Here is an 18096-nt window from a genome sequence, read left to right as displayed (position 1 = left end):
AGAGTAATTTGTGATTTGATAGGCTAAAGTGAGGGTACTTGTTGAGAGAAATATATGGAGCATCAGTTTTATCTTGGAAGGCATCTTCTATGCTTAGGTACCTGGAGTAACCTGCTTCAGTGACTTCCAATGGTTGTAATGCCCCAGTTGAGGTAACTGATGGTGTATTACACCTGACTCCCTTGCTCTGTGCCAGGTTGCCTTGTGCTGACCTGAAGTTTACTCCTATCTGCAAAGTGCCTTTGCAGGCTCAGTGTAGGTAGATAAGCTTGTGGCCCCCAAGGCAAGCAGAGAACTGGCAGATGTCGTTTCCTTCATCTCTGTTGCACCTCAGTTTTGTGCATTCCTGGGGAGTGCCTGTCTCTGGAATTAACCTTTGTTGGCAGAATTTTCCAGTGATTTATCTCATGTTCTGTTTTCCTTGGGTCATCCTCAACTCAATGGTGAAGAGGGAAAGCTACATAGTATATTATGTTTTTTTTTAATTAGTGAGGCATGTTGGTATTTATCAGCTTTCCTTGTGTTAACATGGAAAGCAGAAAAAGGTATTTTTTGCATCTTCTGAAAAACAATCCCCACCAAGTAATCCTGATTATATGGTTGTTTCAGGAACCTTTCAATTCAGTGAGAACTATTTAACGTAGTCACCTTTTTTGCAGATGATGACTTTGATCAGTTTGATAAGCCTGGTGCAGAAAGGTCTTGGAGAAGAAGAGCTGGAGATGATGACTGGGACAGGTAGGTAAAATACTTTCACATTCAGTTTCTGTGTGTTGAATTGCATTGCTGTTTTCCTGTTCTGTCATTTTGTATTCTAATATTTAGAGCAGCACACATTTAGAAACTGATGAAGATGTTGGTATCTATGCATGTCAGCTGATGCTAGATTGTGCCAAACATATACTTGCCTTGAGGAATATAAGAGCGCTATGAGGAGATACCATTTAAAATCAGATAAATAGAAAGTATTTGTGGTGTGTAATTAATTTTGCAATTACTGTTTTGGTTTTCCTTTTAAATATTTAATAGATCCCAGTGGTTTAAGTAGTTAAATTTTTGCTAGTACTTGAATTTGTCCAATTTTTTAAATTTTTAATGGGATGTTTAAATTCTTATTCTCAAAGTTCTACTTCATTTTTATATTTGGGAAGAGTAATGGAACTCAGGTATGGACTTCTATTGAAAAATATGACTGCTGTAAAGATTTAAAGTATGCATGAACTTAGTTATTTTGGGAGAGAATAAGAACATGTTCTTTTATGTGAAGGCACTCTAACTGGGAGGACTTAAGCTATTGAGCTGCTGGCTAGACTTGCCTGTTTTTGGGGGAAAAAATTTCACTTTTGTGGTTGGTTGGTGTTTGTCTTTTGTGTTTTTTTTTTTTTTTCCTCTTTTTTGTAATTATCACTCCCTTTTAGGAAAAGGGAGAGTTTTTCAGACTTTGCCAGTGGTTTTCACTGTAAAAAGGAAAAAAATCCCAAATATTTAAATAGATTTTTGTCTCTTCTAATAGTTCCAGTGATTATAGTAAAAAAAAATTACTGTAAGTAGTTTTCACTGAGCTGAGCCCTTGGATTGAATCAGGTACTCTACATTTATTGTCATTCCAGAGGAATTAGTTTCCTCTTCTGTGCTTTTCTGCTGGATTAAGTGGGTAGTTTTCGTTGCTCTAAGGGGTGAGTAAGAAGGAATAAGGGGTTTGGACAATAGCTTCAGTGTACGGGGTGTTTTGCTGTACACTGGTGAGGGGTATCTGTTCTCTTTCAAGCCAGGACAGCTGTTTGAGGGCTGGCTGCTGAACTGCAAGGGACAGATCCAGTGTAAGAGTGTAATTAAAATAACTTCAGGTTGGGTCACTGTGCTGTGCTGCCTCCCAGCCCCAGCTCTGGGTATTCAGAACTCCTGAAGTCAGTATTACAGGCAAAATATATTAGAATATTTTCTGAACTTTTTGCCTTCACTAACTTAATTGTATGAACAGATGGGATTTTAGATGCTGGCTGGCCACATCTGTGTTTAGCTGTCCTACTCTTACCACTTCAGAAGATTTGGAAGAGTCAAACAGCTGCTGTACTGCAAGTTGTAATCTTATTGCCAGTGGTAAAATTTTGAAGGTGCAGTGCTGGAAATCACAGAATCCTAAGGGTTGGAAGGGACCTCAAAAGATCATCTAGTCCAACCCTTCTGCAAGAGCAGAGTAACCTAGAGTACATCACACAGGAACTTCTCCAGGAGGGCCTTGAATATCTCCAACGTAGGAGACTCCACAATCCCCCTGGGCAACCTGTTCCAGTGATCTGTCACTCTCACAGTAAAGAAATTTTTCCTGATGTTCACATGGAACCTCCTATGCTCCAGTTTACACCCATTGCCCCTTGTCCTATCACTGGACATCACTGAAAAAAACCTAGCTCCATCATCCTGACACTCACCCTTTATGTATTTGTAAACATTGATGAGGTCACCCCTCAGTCTTCTCCAAGCTAAAGAGGCCCAGCTCCCTCAGTCTCTCCTCATAAGAGAAATGTTCCATTCCCTTAATCATCTTTGTAGCTCTGCGCTGGACTCTCTCAAGCAATTCCCTGCCGTTCTTGAACTGTGGGTCCCAGAACTGGACACAATATTCCAGATGTGGCCTCACTAAGGCAGAGTAGAGGGGGAGGAGGACCTCTCTTGACCTACTAACCACACCCTTTCTAATGCACCCTAGGGTGCCATTGGCCTTCTTGGCCACAAGGGCGCATTGCTGGCTCATGGTCATCCTCCTATCCACCAGGACCCCCAGGTCCTTTTCCCCTTCACTACTGTCCAGCAGGTCAGCCCCCAACCTGTACTGCTACATGGGGTTGTTCTTCCCCAGATGCAAGACTCTACACTTGCCCTTGTTGAATTTCATTAAGTTCCTCTCCGCTCAACTCTCCAACCTGTCCAGGTCTCGCTGAATGTCAGCACAGCCCTCTGGTGTGTCAGCCACTCTTCCCAGTTTAGTATCATAAATCCAGAAAGTCATCTTGCTGGTAATTTCAGAAAATGTTGTGGGTTTTTCTTATGGGTTTTGTTTGTTTGTTTTTCCAGCTTTACCTAATAGAACATTATTTGCATGTGTTGGATTTTTTAAATACAGTAATTATTTTTAGAGGGAGCTGTCTTTGGAAATGTTAAGTTCTATGGTTGTCTGGGCAGTTACTAATGCTGTACATGGATATATTGTTGCCTGCTGTAATTGCTTGAATTTTTTTTAACTACTGGCTTAATTTAGTATAGGACACAGTTTCTTGAAGATGGTAAAAAGGCTGAATGAACACCTTTTTTTCTTTTTTTTTTTTTTAAATCTCCCTCATGCTTTGTTTTGCATCCTAAATAATTTATTTTGTGGGGAATGGTGAAGGGGTTATGCTGTTGGTCATATATCTTGATCAACCATCAACTCTTACTGTGTTGCTGCTTAACTGAGCCCTATCTCCAAGATGTGTAAATAATTTTGAATTTCCAAATCTCTTTCCTTTCCCAAGCACATACCCTTGTGATTCGAGAATACAAATGTAGCATTGTTCTTGGAGAATTTTTCCCATTACATTTTTTTTTTATGAGTTCTTTTCCTGAAACACTTGTGTCCTTGCTACTGCTCATGTTTAATGAGGCATGCTCATGAAATTGGAGGCCAGAAAGGGCCAGTCTGACATCTTTATCACAGGCTGTTAATTTATATCTTTAGCTCTGTACAGAGCCCAAAGATTTGGTTTGGGAAAAAGATGTGGTTCTGGTGTTATCCTGTGAGATGACAGTGCTGATTTAGTGGTTGACTTTTGCTGAAACTCGCTTGTTATGACCCTTCTCTGAGTTTGTTAGTTTCTCTACACTGGCAGAAAACTTTCCACATTTGTTGTCTGTCTTTTTTTTTCCTGTTACTTTCTCTTCCACATTTAGTAAGCTGAGCTTATTAAGTGAGGGGAATGTTGAGTATTGAGAGTTCAGGAAGGGGAGGAAATGGATCTGTCTCCTGTGAGAGTGGCGAGAACTTTTAGATTATTTGAACACTAATTTCCTAGTATTGTGGTTTTTGGAAAGACCTTTGCGTCTTGATGGCAGTGAGGGTGAGTTGCCTTTGGAACAATCACAGATAAGTACTTTTATTCCAGTTTAGTTTATGTGGCGTCGTGTGGTATCAGATTGCAAACATTCATGTTTGTCAGTTTTTCTCAGCTAGCCTAAGATATTTTAGTATCTTTTTGAATCTTGTTTCTTTTTTGAAAATAGTCAGATCTGGTAACTGATCCCTTGTCTTTCTGATAGATAACTTGAGATTTGGATAGCTTAAAAGAAGCTTGAAATAGGTCTGCTTTACTGTGTAGACTTTTCACTGTTAGTTTATTCAAACAGTTACCATGGTAATTTTTCTTCTAATTTATCAATGAAAAAATTGAGCGACAGTGAATATTATAATAGGTTTTGAGGGGCATTCTGTGAAAGACTTTTGTTTCTGTCATGAGCTTCACTTATGTGCTAGTGCTTAGATAATTTAATCTTTCCCTTTTCCATTCTTTTGATTTAAATTCCTTACTACCTGCGCTTGGTTTTCATCATTGAATGCTATTATAACACATGGTTTTGCTGTCTTTTGGAATTTCTCTAAGTTTTGTTAAAAACTGTCAGTGGTGGCCCATAGTGCTGGGAAATAGTTTCAAACCTTTTTGTGCATTTGTCAGATTACTGAAGAGATTAGATTAGTGACTTTTTTCCTGCTACAGTTTTGGTTCTAAATTTTTTGGCACCAATTTCTGTTATGTTTTCTGTCTCTGAAATAAAGACCTTAAATTCTGGTGATTTGGCTCTTTGGAATGTATGATATGTTTTATGTCTCAATTTTTGTTTAATATTTCAGTGAAGACAAAGCAACTGGTATTTGTTAATGTTGAGTCATTCCTGGAACTGTTTGAGATCAGCAACTATGGACAAATACTGTGTACTCATGATAACATCCTATTTAGAACTGATTTTGAATATAATCTGTTCCTGCATTATCTGTGTAGGAACCATCTGCAAAAATAACTCTTGGCACTGATTTACATCTTGGGATTACCTCTCCATTTTCAAGTATTTCTTTTGTCATCCTAAGGAGCTCTTCTCCATTTTCCTGTTCTGTTCATATAGCCTATTCTCACTTTTGGGTATTTAATTCTGATGTATCTAAGGCATGGTGAGGGGGTTATTTGTTTTCTGAGGTGCTGGTAGAGTCTCATTCTTGAATTACAGCTCATGTCAAATCACTGGCATTTTAGTATTAAGACATGCGTGTTCTAACACAGACATCTGTGAGTAGTAAGTGTTTATTATAGAAAGGAGAATCTCTTTACTCCTGTCACTAGGTAATTCTTTCCCTGAAGAAAAAAAATGAGATTAATCAGCTGTCCTAAAGTTTAACTTAATTTGGACTATAGTTGCTTGTGTTGCATCTTATTTATGGGACAGATGCTACGTGTTGGCAGAAGTTTTGTAAGCCATTTATTTCTATGCTTCTTGAATTCTTAGCCACACTTCTAAAGACGGCAAAGCATGCATTTGATTTTGTTACTCTACAAATGTCTGTTTGACCTCAGTCTCAATGTGAGGTGGAGGGAGCATTTATGGAAGATCTAGGCCTAAACGACCTCCCAGACCGGCTGGTCTCCCAGTGCCTCCTTGCTGAAGTGCTGTTGGGCACTGAGTCTTGCCCTCAGGACACTGATGTCACTTGTTTATTTCCTGAGGAGGTGGGAAACAACACTGTGGAGACTATGCCCACATGGTCTTGAAGTGAAGGATGTAGAGTGGGGACCTGGCTAAGTGCGCTTTAAATGCCTGCGCTTTCTCTAGGTTTATGCGCTGTGTTATATTTTGGGGGACATGGAAAGGAGAGCATATGAAAATAACTGCACAGCAATGGTCTAAAGATGTACAGTCTATTATTTAATTTAAAATGTTTCTCCTTTTTCAGCTTCTTAAATGCTTTGGTAAAGGAAAGCTTCGTGCAGACTCGGTATCAGTTCTCCTTAAGTTAGTTTTTTAAGGTGTATACCCTAAATGGTGTTTGTTTCTGTTTTCTGAGGTTCAGCTTCTGAAATTTGTTAATGTTTTCCAGTGAACTTGATGATGACTTGCTTGGAGAGGATTTGCTAACTGGCAAAAAGGTAAGAAAGAGATGTGCATCGAAGTGAAGTGTTACAGATACTAAAATACTAATGTTACTCAACTTGCCAACTTCAGCTGTTTGGTATGGCCTCTTATGTATCTTATGATCACCTCCCTCAAGCCTGACACCCATAGGTACCTGAGGTCTGCCCTGTAGCCAGATCTGCACCCACAGTTCTGTTTGCTTTTGTGAAGTACCTCCAAGTGTGGCTTTTTAAAATACAAGTTTTAGAAAACCTGTACTTTCTTTTCTGAGATATTTCTTCTTGTAGCACACTTTAAAAAGGAGATGGTTCTCAAAATTGGTTCATACTGACTTAATTAAAAACACAAACCCCCAAATCAGAGAAACCCCAAATGAATTTAAAAAACACCCAAACCCAACAAAACTCCCTTCTGCCAAAAAAACACCAGAACAACCAAATCAACCCTTCCTGCCCCTAGTTATGCCTCCTGAGTAATGATTAGCATTCTAGCCAATTTACTTCAACTGCCAGTTTCCTGACTATTAAAAGTTACTTATCAAAGTACCAGTGGTATTTACCAGAGAGTAAATAAAAAAGCAATCAGTGATGTCTATTAAAGATCCACTTAGTGTATGCAGTACACTACTACTTTGACAAGTAGGCAGAGATTTCCTGTTCTACAGTCAGGGAAGAATATGGAGCAGCTAACACTGGAGAACATAAATGAGCCTTTCACGTCTGCTACAGACTCCTCACTCAGGTGCCGATTTCCAAAATGGAACTCTCTGAAATGAACTGCATGTTTGGATTTGCCAGATACCTACAGAAGACAGGACTTCTGTTTGGGAAATCAGAATTGGCTAGTCACCTTTTTTTTTCCACTTTATCTGCTAAATAAATTAATCTAGAAAGTAATTTCCAGTGTTTAGATGGAGGTGAATGGGTTTGTGAAGAACCCCAGGTCATAGAATCATAGAATACTTAGGGTTGGAAATGACCTTAAGATGATCTAGTTCCAACCCCCCTGCCATGGGCCGGGACACCTCACATTAAACCATGTCATCCAAGGCTTCGTCCAACCTGGCATTGAACACTGCCAGGGATGGAGCATTCACAGCCTCCCTGGGCATCCCATTGCAGTGCCTCACCACCCTTACAGGAAAGAATTTCTTCCTTATATCCAGTCTAAACTTCCCCTGTTTAACCCGTTACCCCATGTCCTATAACTACAGTCCCTAATGAAGAGTCCTTTCCCAGCATCCCTATAGGCCCCCTTCACATACTGGAAGACTGCTATGAGGTCTCCACGCAGCCTTCTCTTCTCCAGGCTGAACAGCCCCAACTTTCTCAGCATATCTTCATACGGGAGGTGCTCCAGTCCCCTGATCATCCTTGTGGCCCTTCTCTGGACTTGTTCCAACAGTTCCATGTCCTTTTTATGTTGAGGACACCAGAACTGTACACAATACTCCAAGTGAGGTCTCACGAGAGCAGAGTAGATGGGCAGGATCACCTCCTTTGACCTGTTGGTCACGCTCCTTTTGATGCAGCCCAGGATACGGTTGGCTTTCTGGGCTGCAGGCGCACACTGCCGGCTTATGTTCATTTTCTCGTCGACCAGCACCCCCAAGTCCTTCTTTGCAGGGCTGCTCTGAATCTCTTCTCTGCCGAACCTGGAGCTGTGCCTGGGATTGCTCTGACCCAGGTGTAGGACCTTGCACTTGTCATGGTTAAACTTCATGAGGTTGGCATCAGCCCACCTCACAAGCGTGTCAAGGTCCCTCTGGATGGCATTCCTTCCCTCCAGCGTATCAACTGAACCACACAGCTTGGTGTCATCGGCAAACTTGCTGAGGGCGCACTCAATCCCATTGTCCATGTCACCGACAAAGATGTTGAACAAGACCGGTCCCAATACCGATCCCTGAGGGACACCGCTCGTTACTGGTCTCCAGCCGGACATTGAGCCATTGACCACAACTCTTTGTGTGCGGCCATCCAGCCAGTTCTTTATCCACTGAGTGGTCCATCCATCAAATTGATGTCTCTCCTATTTAGAGACAAGGATGTCGTGTGGGACAGTGTTGAACGCTTTGCACAAGTCCAGGTAGATGGCATCAACTGCTCTACACCTGTCCATCAGTTCTGTAGCCCCATCATAGAAGGCCACCAAATTGGTCAGGCAGGATTTCCCCTTAGTGAAGCCATGCTGGCTGTCAGCAAGCACCTTGTTGTTTTTCATGTGCCTTAGCATGCCTTCCAGGAGAATCTGCTCCAAGATTTTGGCAGGCACAGAAGTGAGAGTGACTGGTCTGTAATTCCCCGGGTCATTCATTTTCCCCTTCTTGAAATAGGGGGTTATATTTCCATTTTTCCAGTCATCGGGAACTTCACCTGACTGCCATGATTTTTCAAATATGATGGCCAGTGGCTTAGCAACTTCATTTGCCATCTCCTTCAGGATCTGTGGATGGATTTCATCAGGTCCCATGGACTTGTGCATGTTCAGATTTTTAAGATGGTCTCGAGCCAGTTCCTCTCCTACAGTGGGCCTAGGGTCTTCATTCTCACAGTCCCTGCATCTGCCTTCCAAGACTTGGGTGGTTTTGTCAGAGCCTTTGCCAGTGAAGACCGAGGCAAAGAAGTCATTCAGAACCTCAGCCTTCTCCAAATCCTGTGTAGCCAGTTCTCCTGAGAGCTTCCTGTGGGGGGCCTAAGTTCTCCCTAGTCTGTTTTTTATTTGCTATGTACTTGTAGAATCCCTTCCTGTTATTCTTAATATCCCTAGCCAAGTTTAATTCTAACTGGGCCTTAGCTTTCCTAACCTGGTCCCTAGCTTCCTGGAAAACATCCCTGTACTCTTCCCGTGCCGCCTGTCCTTGCTTCCACTTATTATAAGCCTCTTTTTTTCATTTGAATTTTCCTCAGCAGCTCCTTATGCATCCAAGGAGGTCTCCTGGCCCTCTTGCTGCACTTCCTTCTGGTTGGGATCTAGGAAAAGTTGAGTTTTAATTGATGTTGTTTTTTACAATCACACGTTGAATGTTTCAGATTCAAAATAATTTCTTCAAATTATTTTGCAAGAAATCCCTAATAAAGATACGTATTCCCTTTGCCTCACGTACTGGTTTAAAAAAAATTCCAGGAGGATAGGGGTTGCACGTGTGTCACAGTTATCAAAAACGTAAGCAGTTAATATTGCATATGTGTTCATAGTTGAAATGTGAGTTGATAAAACTACTTATTTATATTAAAACAAAATGGTGCAAACATTAATACTAGATTTCTCTCATGTAGTATGTGTTCTTGTGTTTTTTCTATTCTTGGTTTCAGTTTGCCATGCTACAGGGCTCTGAGCAGTGTCTGTGGGTATGGACTCATATGATGGAGTAATATTAGATTTCTCAAGAAGTTTTTCCTGGGCTATTTAGGCTAAACTTGCTTCTACTTAATCTCATCCCAGTACTTTTAGATAAATCTACTCTTATACAACCTTTCTTCCCCTACTTATTTAGAAATGGAAATAATGTTGCTTAGCGAAACTGCAGTTACTTCCTCCTAGTGGGTAATTACTAAAAAAAAATAAGTGAAACAACTGAAAAAGTATGATAGTAAAAAGTATCTCTGCTGTCTAGAAACTGCAGGAACATAGTAGATTTTCCTGTCTGCTGCATCAAGGTCACAAGGCAGCATACTAAAGCTAACCTTTCTTTCTTCCTGGCATTTCTTAAGTGATTTGTCCTCATTGGCTGTATTTCGGAATGCATCAATGATAAGTGTTGATACCTAGGGAGATTTGAGTTTTGTAAATTTCAATAAGACTGTCAAATATTTATTTTCATATTTGTTGTTTTCTGTTGGCGTATTTTTATCATCATAGTTTTAGTCTGGGTTGTGTTCTTTACAAAAAGATACCTAAATGTTCAGAAATGTCAGTAATTTTGGTACCTAGTTAGTTGAAAGTTTATATCCTTGATGTTCATGATTGACTTTTTCTGAAACCTAGAATCAGTCAGACTTGTCAGATGAAGAGCTGAATGATGATCTTCTGCAAAGTGACAATGAAGAGGAACAAGAATTTCGGTATCTGTTTTCTAAATTTTGTACTTTGGATAACTCAGAGTTGTTAATGACCACTACTGTTGACAGCTGGTAACTACTAAACTGAAGTTATTGGTATATAACTAAAATAGCTTTTTTTATTTAGTGAGCGACTTGATGATGTACATATGTATGTGTTCAGTAGCATTGTTAGCTTTTCAGTAAAATATTTTTATTTGAATCTGTTCAACTTAACTCTATAAAAAATGCTTCTAAAGAAGAAACTGTCATCTGTGCATTTAGAATTTATAACTACATACAGAGCTCTCGTTCTGTGCCTTGCTTGATATTGTTGTAGGCTTCTTCCTCCTGTAAAGTCCTTTTCTGCCATCTGAATTTTAAAAATGTATCTTGCCTCCTAGAGATCCTGAGGGGGGCAGCTTCATAGTTTGTAAGGCTTGATTTGTAACTTAATATGTACTACACAGCAGAAAATTTTGTACAGTTTATCGGCATAAGCAGGTACTTCCATGGAAGTTTTCTGAGGATCCTACCCTGTGAATACTCTGTGATGATACAGCTCCACAACTGAATTGTGGGCATTGCAAGTCAAAATCAGTGTCTAGACGTTTTTACTCTTCGTGTTGGACTGAAAGGGAAGGAAGATGCTTGTGATGCAGAAGTGATGCAGTGCTGGTTTTAATGACCTGTGTGTTTTGTTAGCTTTTCCTTTACTTGTTCTATGAATATATATATATATATATATATATGCTCTGAGATCTTTCTGTTCTTGGCTAGAATGGGATAAGGATTACTATCCCTGTGTTGGATTGATGAGGGTATGTTGAAATACCTCAGACAATTTTCCATTACCTGTTACCTTACTTGCATGAGTGAGGGTTGGACAGTTCCCTTCAAAATGGGGAATCCCAGTTACAATTCCTTGCTGCTGCTTCTCTGGATTTCCTCCTTATGAGCCTTAGGCAGCAGGGATGGCTGTGTGAGTCAATGAGAAAGTACCTGAAGTGTGATAATATTTATCAATGGAACCATGTTCTTGTAGACAAGTCTTGCATTTTTAGCAGTTTTATTGCCAGAGTGTAAGCTTTGCTCCACTCCTTTTCCTTCTACTCTCTGTTTGCATTGAAACTCATTTATGCCTCTGTAGTTGGGAGGATAATGATAATCCTGGATATTGTCTTCATTTTGGTGTTAAATTTTCTCCATCTTATAGATGCAAATAGTTCAGAGCTGCCTAGATCTTGTTCCCCTAATCACAGGAAAATAGTGAATTAAGAATGTAATTTAAAAACAAAAATAAAAAACTTTGGGTTTCCTTGTATGCAGAGCCTTCAAATCAAGAAGAGCTTTTCCCCCCTCTTTTCTAGCTAGTTTGCAGTTGTTTGGTTGCTCCTGTATGTACTGATGGCACTAGTTATTGTAAACAGTGAATTCTGAGTTTTGCTTTTTCGCCAGATGATAAACTTGCCACTGTTTGTATTGATTTTATTTTTTTACAGTGTCTGTGCCAGTGTTGTTACAAAGTTAGAACAAGTCTTAGGCATTTAAATGACAATTCTTGACTATATGTATTTTACATTATTTTTTGCAGAACATAAAATCTGTCATAAAAATGGAAGTTTGAATTTAAGACAATCAACAAGGAAAAATACTATATTTAATTAAAAAAATTACTAACGTGTTCTGAAAAATTGGGATAACAGATGCAGTTATAATAATTTTATGTATTTTTTGTTAGTCTTGGAGTTAAAATTGAATCCAGTCTGCTTTAGTTACCAAGTAGGACTTTTGCCAGCTTGACCTGCTAAACCATCTGGTTGGTTTGATTCCCCTGGTCAAATAGCCTGCAGGTGGTGATAAGCTGCATACAGTATGCATTATAAGAATATGGCATGGAGTCAAATAGCATATGAGGTATAATTTTGCCCACCAACTTGGAGAATTTGTATTTGTTGGCTTTTTTTTTGCTAAATCTTTGTGAGTAGTTGACTGTTACACTTCAACCTCTGAATTTTCCCCCCCTTATACCATAGTTCTCAAAGTGTCACAGTTAGCCTCAATGCTACATCTGGCATACTTACATCATACGATCTATCTGAGACCATCAACGATCCATCACTAGAACATGAGTCTGAGTATGACCAAGGGGAAGATGAAATTGGTTATGACAAATCTGAAGCATCTGACGTATATGCTTCAGAGTATGCAGAGGAAGGACATTATGAAGGCAATGATCCTGAACTGACTGAAGACCAAATAGAATATGGGGAAGAACCTGGAGAAGAAGATGAAGTGCTAGACCTTGAAATCAATGAACCCCTAGATGAATTTCCAGTGAGTTTGTTTTTTTTTTTTTTTCTATTTTATCTTCAAAGATAACATTGGCTCACGTGCATAGGATTTTAGACTGATTTGAAATCTGTTTATCTCCCTAGAGAGGAGGGGGAAATTAGACCTATTATCACTGTCTGCCAGTTTCTTTATCTAGCCTGTGACAAAGTTTGTGTTGACAGCTTGTTTGGCAGTAGGTAATGCTCCTTTGTCATGCTGGAAGGCAGTTTCGAATCATGACCTTGAGGATTGTATCCTTAAGGAAGAAAACAGCTTTGTGTGGTGCAGATACACTGCCAATTGTTAGAAGTACTTAATGCAAAAGCTTTTATCCAGGCTTTAGACAAGATCTGATAAAGTCCTTCGAAGGTGAAAAGATTATTGACCTGCTAAAGACATCTTTAAGGTGCTAATATCCCAAAGTGATTGATGTCCTGCTCGTTCATCCTTTTTGTAACTGAGAACTGTCTAAACCTGAATAAAGAGATTGGAGGGTAGTTCAGAAAATGTCACCTGCATAATTCAATATAATTTAAACAGTGTATTAGAGAACATGAACTGACTTTAATTGGTAGTGAAATTATTGAATCTTAATTAAAACTGTACGTGATCAGTGAGGTGTTTTCAAATACAAACAAACTTAAAAGGTTTTGCTCTCATATGTAAGCATGTGCAGAATGTTTTAAGAATGTTTATATTTTTCATGGCATAACATCTGTTGTTAATGTGTATGTGCTATTGATGCACGTTTCCTTTGGTAAGAAAGTACTGCAGTGCTGGCTTCATGATTTTATAAGAAATGGGACTAGAATACAGAAGTAGATGGAGCAAACAGTAGTAAATGGGATCTTTGACACTGAAATCTGAATGAAAACTATTATAGTTACTTTTTTTAATAATTATATATGTCACTTATAATTGACAGTTGTGATAGATACAGTTCTGAAATCAGTAACAGTGCATACAGATGCCATTTGTTAATGGGTTTATGATTCTGTAAAGTTGGCCTCTGTCATTTCATCTGCATGTGTTACTGCCTTAGGATGAAGATTACATGCAGTCATATAATGAGCAAGGAATGGAAGAACAAGAATATACAGCTGATGAGGAGCTGGAAGAATCCCATGCAATGGCAAATGAATCAGAAGTATGTTGTGTGTTTAATGGATACTTAAAATAACTAATTGTTTCAGAATTTGAATTGGTAGAATTGTCCATATTGCTGGGTAAGAACTGATGCAACTTTGATGTTATTGGTGATATTACTCTATGTAAGATGAATTGCATCTGTATTATCAGATAGACCAGATCCCATCTCTCTCTTGGCATCAAAATCATAAGGGAGAGCTCAGAATGTCCATATCTAATTGTAGTTTCAACATCAGAAACTTCAGGGGCCCTTTTGGCAGGACAGTGGTAGTAATACTGCATACAGTCTGTTAAATTGGTAATAGCTGTGGTGCCTTGCTTTCCAGGTGGTTAATTTGCTGCTCTTGGGAGTGTAGATACAGTTCTTGGGTATCCTGTTTTGAGGAGGAGTGTGAGTGTGGAAGGTTCCATGTTAGAAAGGCATAGTTTGTTTTTTTGAAAGATGTGTTGGGATTGAAATTTCTGTGAAGTTTTATCTTTATTGTTTGATTAGGGAAAGGAGGACTTCCCTCATTTGTAAGAGCAAAGCTTATTCCAAAACCTGCCAAATATATGCTAACTAGTTATAGCCTGGATCAGTAGTATATGCGTTACTAATTTGCCACGAGTTTTTGGTGTGGGATTTATTTCCTTTCCCCACCAGGAATCTGCTTTAATATTCCTTTCTTTTTTGCAGTTCTTAATTAAATAGGATTGAATGGATTACCTGCTGAGAAGTGTAGTCAGAGTGTGTTCCCTCTTTGGAGCTTTAACTCATCAGAAAATTAATTCCTTAAAGACACAGTAGTGTTTTAGTCTCTGAAAATGGGTGTGCTGTGATACTCTAGCTGTATCAAACTTGCTGTAATAAAGTAATATTATTTGGTAGGTAGAGAGATGCATCCAAAGGGGCTACCTGCATTGTTCAGTCTTTGCTGTTGCAAGCCTGACAACTTACACCAAATATACCTTAATGTAGTTCATTTCCTACTAAGTATTAAATCTACCCTTCCAAATAATTGTGAAACACTTTTTATTCATTTTCTGCATTACATACACTTTCCTTCTGGTGTTTTAAAAGCAGACTGATGGGTTTGTGCTAACTGCAGCCACAGTTTGTATGAGATTAGAATGCACTGCACATTGTGTGAAGTTTTTCTAAGTATATAGTTGGGTTTCACTGTCAGACTTACTGCTTTAGAAAAGCACAGCTTCATTTTCAGAGTGTGAACTAAAGAGAATTTGTAATGGTCATGTCTTTGTCCAATTCAAAATGAAACTCCTTTTGTTAAAAAATTAATAGTAAAGTTTTTAATTGATTTTGTTAACAGAGCTTCTAGAGAGTTTGTTAATCATATAACATGAATGTTTTGGCCATGTTATTCAGTTATTCTACTTTCTGCCTTTATCCTGGTAGCTTGCGGATTGCCAGTTTTCTTGTTTCCAAAATGCCGCCTTTTTATTCCTTTATTATTTTCTATGTATTTTACTTATATTTGTCAGGAAGCTCACAATTGCATCTCCAAATCAGAACGCTACCAAGAGAAGAGAACCTTTGAGGAGCATGCGCTTTTGTGTATTACATGGTTAGATGCATGCCTCCAGCTCTAAGGAGTTTTGTTCTTTATTCTAGTTTTATATAACAGCACTCCTCCTTAAATCTCATAACATTCGCTGCTTGTAAGTGAGGGCAATTGTTGGCATTCTTCTGTAGAAAATGCAACACAAGAATGGACCTGTAATAGATGTGTTACAAATAAATGGCATTATTATTTCTTCATTGAAATTTGACATCTGAATAACTGAGAGCAAGCTGATAGAGAAGAGTGGTAGTGTTGTATTTTAAGTGTTTTCCTCATTAAACCTAAATAAACTCTCTTATTATGGTGCATGAAGGAAATTCGTAAAACAAGAAAAGCTGGATAGCTGGGGAATTGGAACATGGCAGGGGGAAACTGGTGAATAAGAAAAGTGAGACACCTGTTGAGTGGCACTCAGGTGGGAGAAAGAGGCAGAATTTTGTGTCTTTGACCAGCTCAGGTTCAAGGCATGCTTTTTCACTTGATATTTGATTTGAAACAGTGCTTAAATCTTGGATTTTGAATAAATAACAGTCTTTGGAGCTTCCTTGAAAAATGTAGCAATGCTTCAGGAAATATTTTTGCCTTCATAAGGTACAAAGCAAAACCCACTACCCAGAAGTTTCAGCAGCAAAGAAGTGTGGCAAAACCATCAGTTATGTGAGTTATCATGTCCTAAATATTTTTCAAGGAATAATACCAGTAATTTTCTGCAAGACGTTTATAAAAATATACATTATAAAATCAGAACTCGTAATTTCTGTTTTATATTGGAACTAATCTCCTGTGAAGTCTGTGACAGCATGTTTTTCATTGTATAAATTTAAATCATGTCTTTGGTTATGGTGATAAGAAATGATGAGGACTTCAATCAAGAAAATGTTTCATAAAGAAATGCTTCGTACTGCTTTTCTTTTGCTAGAATACAGACTTGAGGCGGAAAAAAGGCTGATGTGCCTGTCCGTTGAATTTTTCCATCTGTTAAGCCAAAACTTATGCATTTTAGTTCTTTTGCTCAAATTTGAAGGCACTCCCTGTTAGCCTGGAAGAAAATGATGAAACGAGTGCAAGCAGAAATGGCCAAGCTTTAAATGTTTGGTTTTTGATTCCTGTTTTTCAGCCATGAATGGAGGTGCACTTGGAATAGGGTGACATCCTCTTACCTGCTTAATGCTTGATCCCTTAGGATTGAGTGGTTGCTGCTGCTTCAGTGTTAGCCTCTGGCAGAAGTCTCCACTGCTTATTCACTACCTTGTTAATGGAAGTTCTTTGTTTCACCTTTGTAATGTTTCATGTGGAAGGAATCTGGTTTAGCCTTTACAGTGCTTACCTGTTTTGTACATCTTGGCTATCTGACAAAAAGTTCTCCAGAACAGTTTACAATCCCATGTGTAGGAGGATCCTGTGCCAAGATCAACGATTATAATACAGACTAGTGTTTCCTTCTGCTTTTCTTGGGCTGTGTCTGTTATCAGTTCTGTAACTGCCTGGTAAGCTGTTTGGAGCAGGAGTACTTACTCTTTGTCCGCAGCAAATCATAAATCAGCGTGGGGAGTTCCAGTTCGTGGATGGGATTTATGCCATAATTAATAAGGATGGCAGAAAACTCATACCTTGTGATTGAAGAAAGGTCCTTATTTTTCATTGTAAGGAAGAGTCAGCAAAGCTCTTTGATGGCTTTTTGCAAGGTGTCGTAATGGGAAATGTTAAGCTCCCTTAGAGGAGAATTGCTAAGAAGCCTTGGCTGGCTAGTCCAGTAAAGTGACCTCAAGTGGCTCTTCAGGGACTGTTTATGTATATGAAGAGATATTCATGATTAGTAAGTATTAAATAGAATCCTGTAAGTACAAGTGTGTATGAATTCTGTGTCTGCACTTGTGTCTTTTCCTGTATAAATTTCTTTTGAAACACAGGATCCATTCATACACTGTAGTCTTGAAATAACACCTCATCCTGTTAGGCTGCAAGTTGGAAAAGATGATCTAAAGAAATCTTGCATGCTACAACTATTGAACAAATTGCGGGGGAAGGGTGTATGCCCCTACATAGCTCAGATAACCTTTCCTGGAGCTATATGTGGAGAACATATGGTTGGCTGTCAGACATACTTGTGTCTCCATCACAACTAATATAAATCCCTCAGTAATACGTGTAATCAGACTTGGACATGGGTCAGTTAGCATTCCCGAGCACTGCCTTTCCTTGGTGCCTGCTTTTTCATTAGCTCCTTTGATTTTTTTTGTCTTTGATATTTAATGCTTGTACAGCTGTTGGTTGTTAATAGGTGGCATGAGCATTATACTGATTAATAGAGTGAGTTAGACCTAGAAGAGTACAGAATTAGTAGAAACGTTGAAGAACAGAATAATGCTGCTCTAGAAGAGTTTGAGAAATGTTTATTATTATTGCATAGGAAAGTAGTTGTCTTGTAGTCTGTTACAACTTGGGTGAGGTATTTTTAGAATGGATACTTTTTTTTTTTTCAGAATGAATAATTACCCAAAAGCAACAGTTTCCACAGGTATTTTCTTGTAGCATTTCATTATAGCATTGTAAAATCTTTCAAGGTAATGCAGAATGCATTAAGCTTTCTAGTACTGATTCTGCAGTCTGAACCATATATGGAGCTTTGCATGAGTAAGTTTTGCACTCACAGATGAGGTTACATGGTTGAGACCAGTCTTTGTATAAAAACTGAATTCCAACGTAGCTTTTATGGGTCATGGCCGTAGAGAGTGGATGTGTTAGGGGCTTATGCTCTAAAGTAAAGCAGGAGGCTCAGTGTAGTGGGAGAGCATGTCTCACAAACCTGAAAGTTTTTAAAGGCAAGCATTGAGACAGTAAAATTAATGGGGTTTATG

General features: G+C 38.8%; 1 protein-coding gene across 6 annotated transcripts in view; it reads left to right on the top strand.

Moving 5' to 3' along the window:
• The window catches only part of RBM33 (RNA binding motif protein 33), a 103293-nt gene that overhangs the window by 9551 nt on the left and 75646 nt on the right, over window positions 1–18096 (top strand). For all 6 annotated transcript variants that reach the window (XM_057416457.1, XM_057416459.1, XM_057416458.1 and 3 more), the window contains exons 2-6: window positions 660–738; window positions 6119–6167; window positions 10141–10217; window positions 12230–12530; window positions 13570–13674. In XM_057416457.1, the coding sequence (XP_057272440.1) occupies window positions 660–738; window positions 6119–6167; window positions 10141–10217; window positions 12230–12530; window positions 13570–13674 (611 nt within the window). The remainder of the gene's footprint in view (window positions 1–659; window positions 739–6118; window positions 6168–10140; window positions 10218–12229; window positions 12531–13569; window positions 13675–18096) is intronic.

The sequence above is a fragment of the Pezoporus wallicus genome, unplaced genomic scaffold (genome assembly GCF_028554395.1).
Source record: "Pezoporus wallicus isolate ANWC-B61680 ecotype Strahan unplaced genomic scaffold, APGP_CSIRO_Pwel_v1 contig_3847, whole genome shotgun sequence".
Lineage (NCBI taxonomy): Eukaryota > Metazoa > Chordata > Aves > Psittaciformes > Psittacidae > Pezoporus > Pezoporus wallicus.
This window is presented reverse-complemented; position numbering and strand designations above follow the sequence as displayed.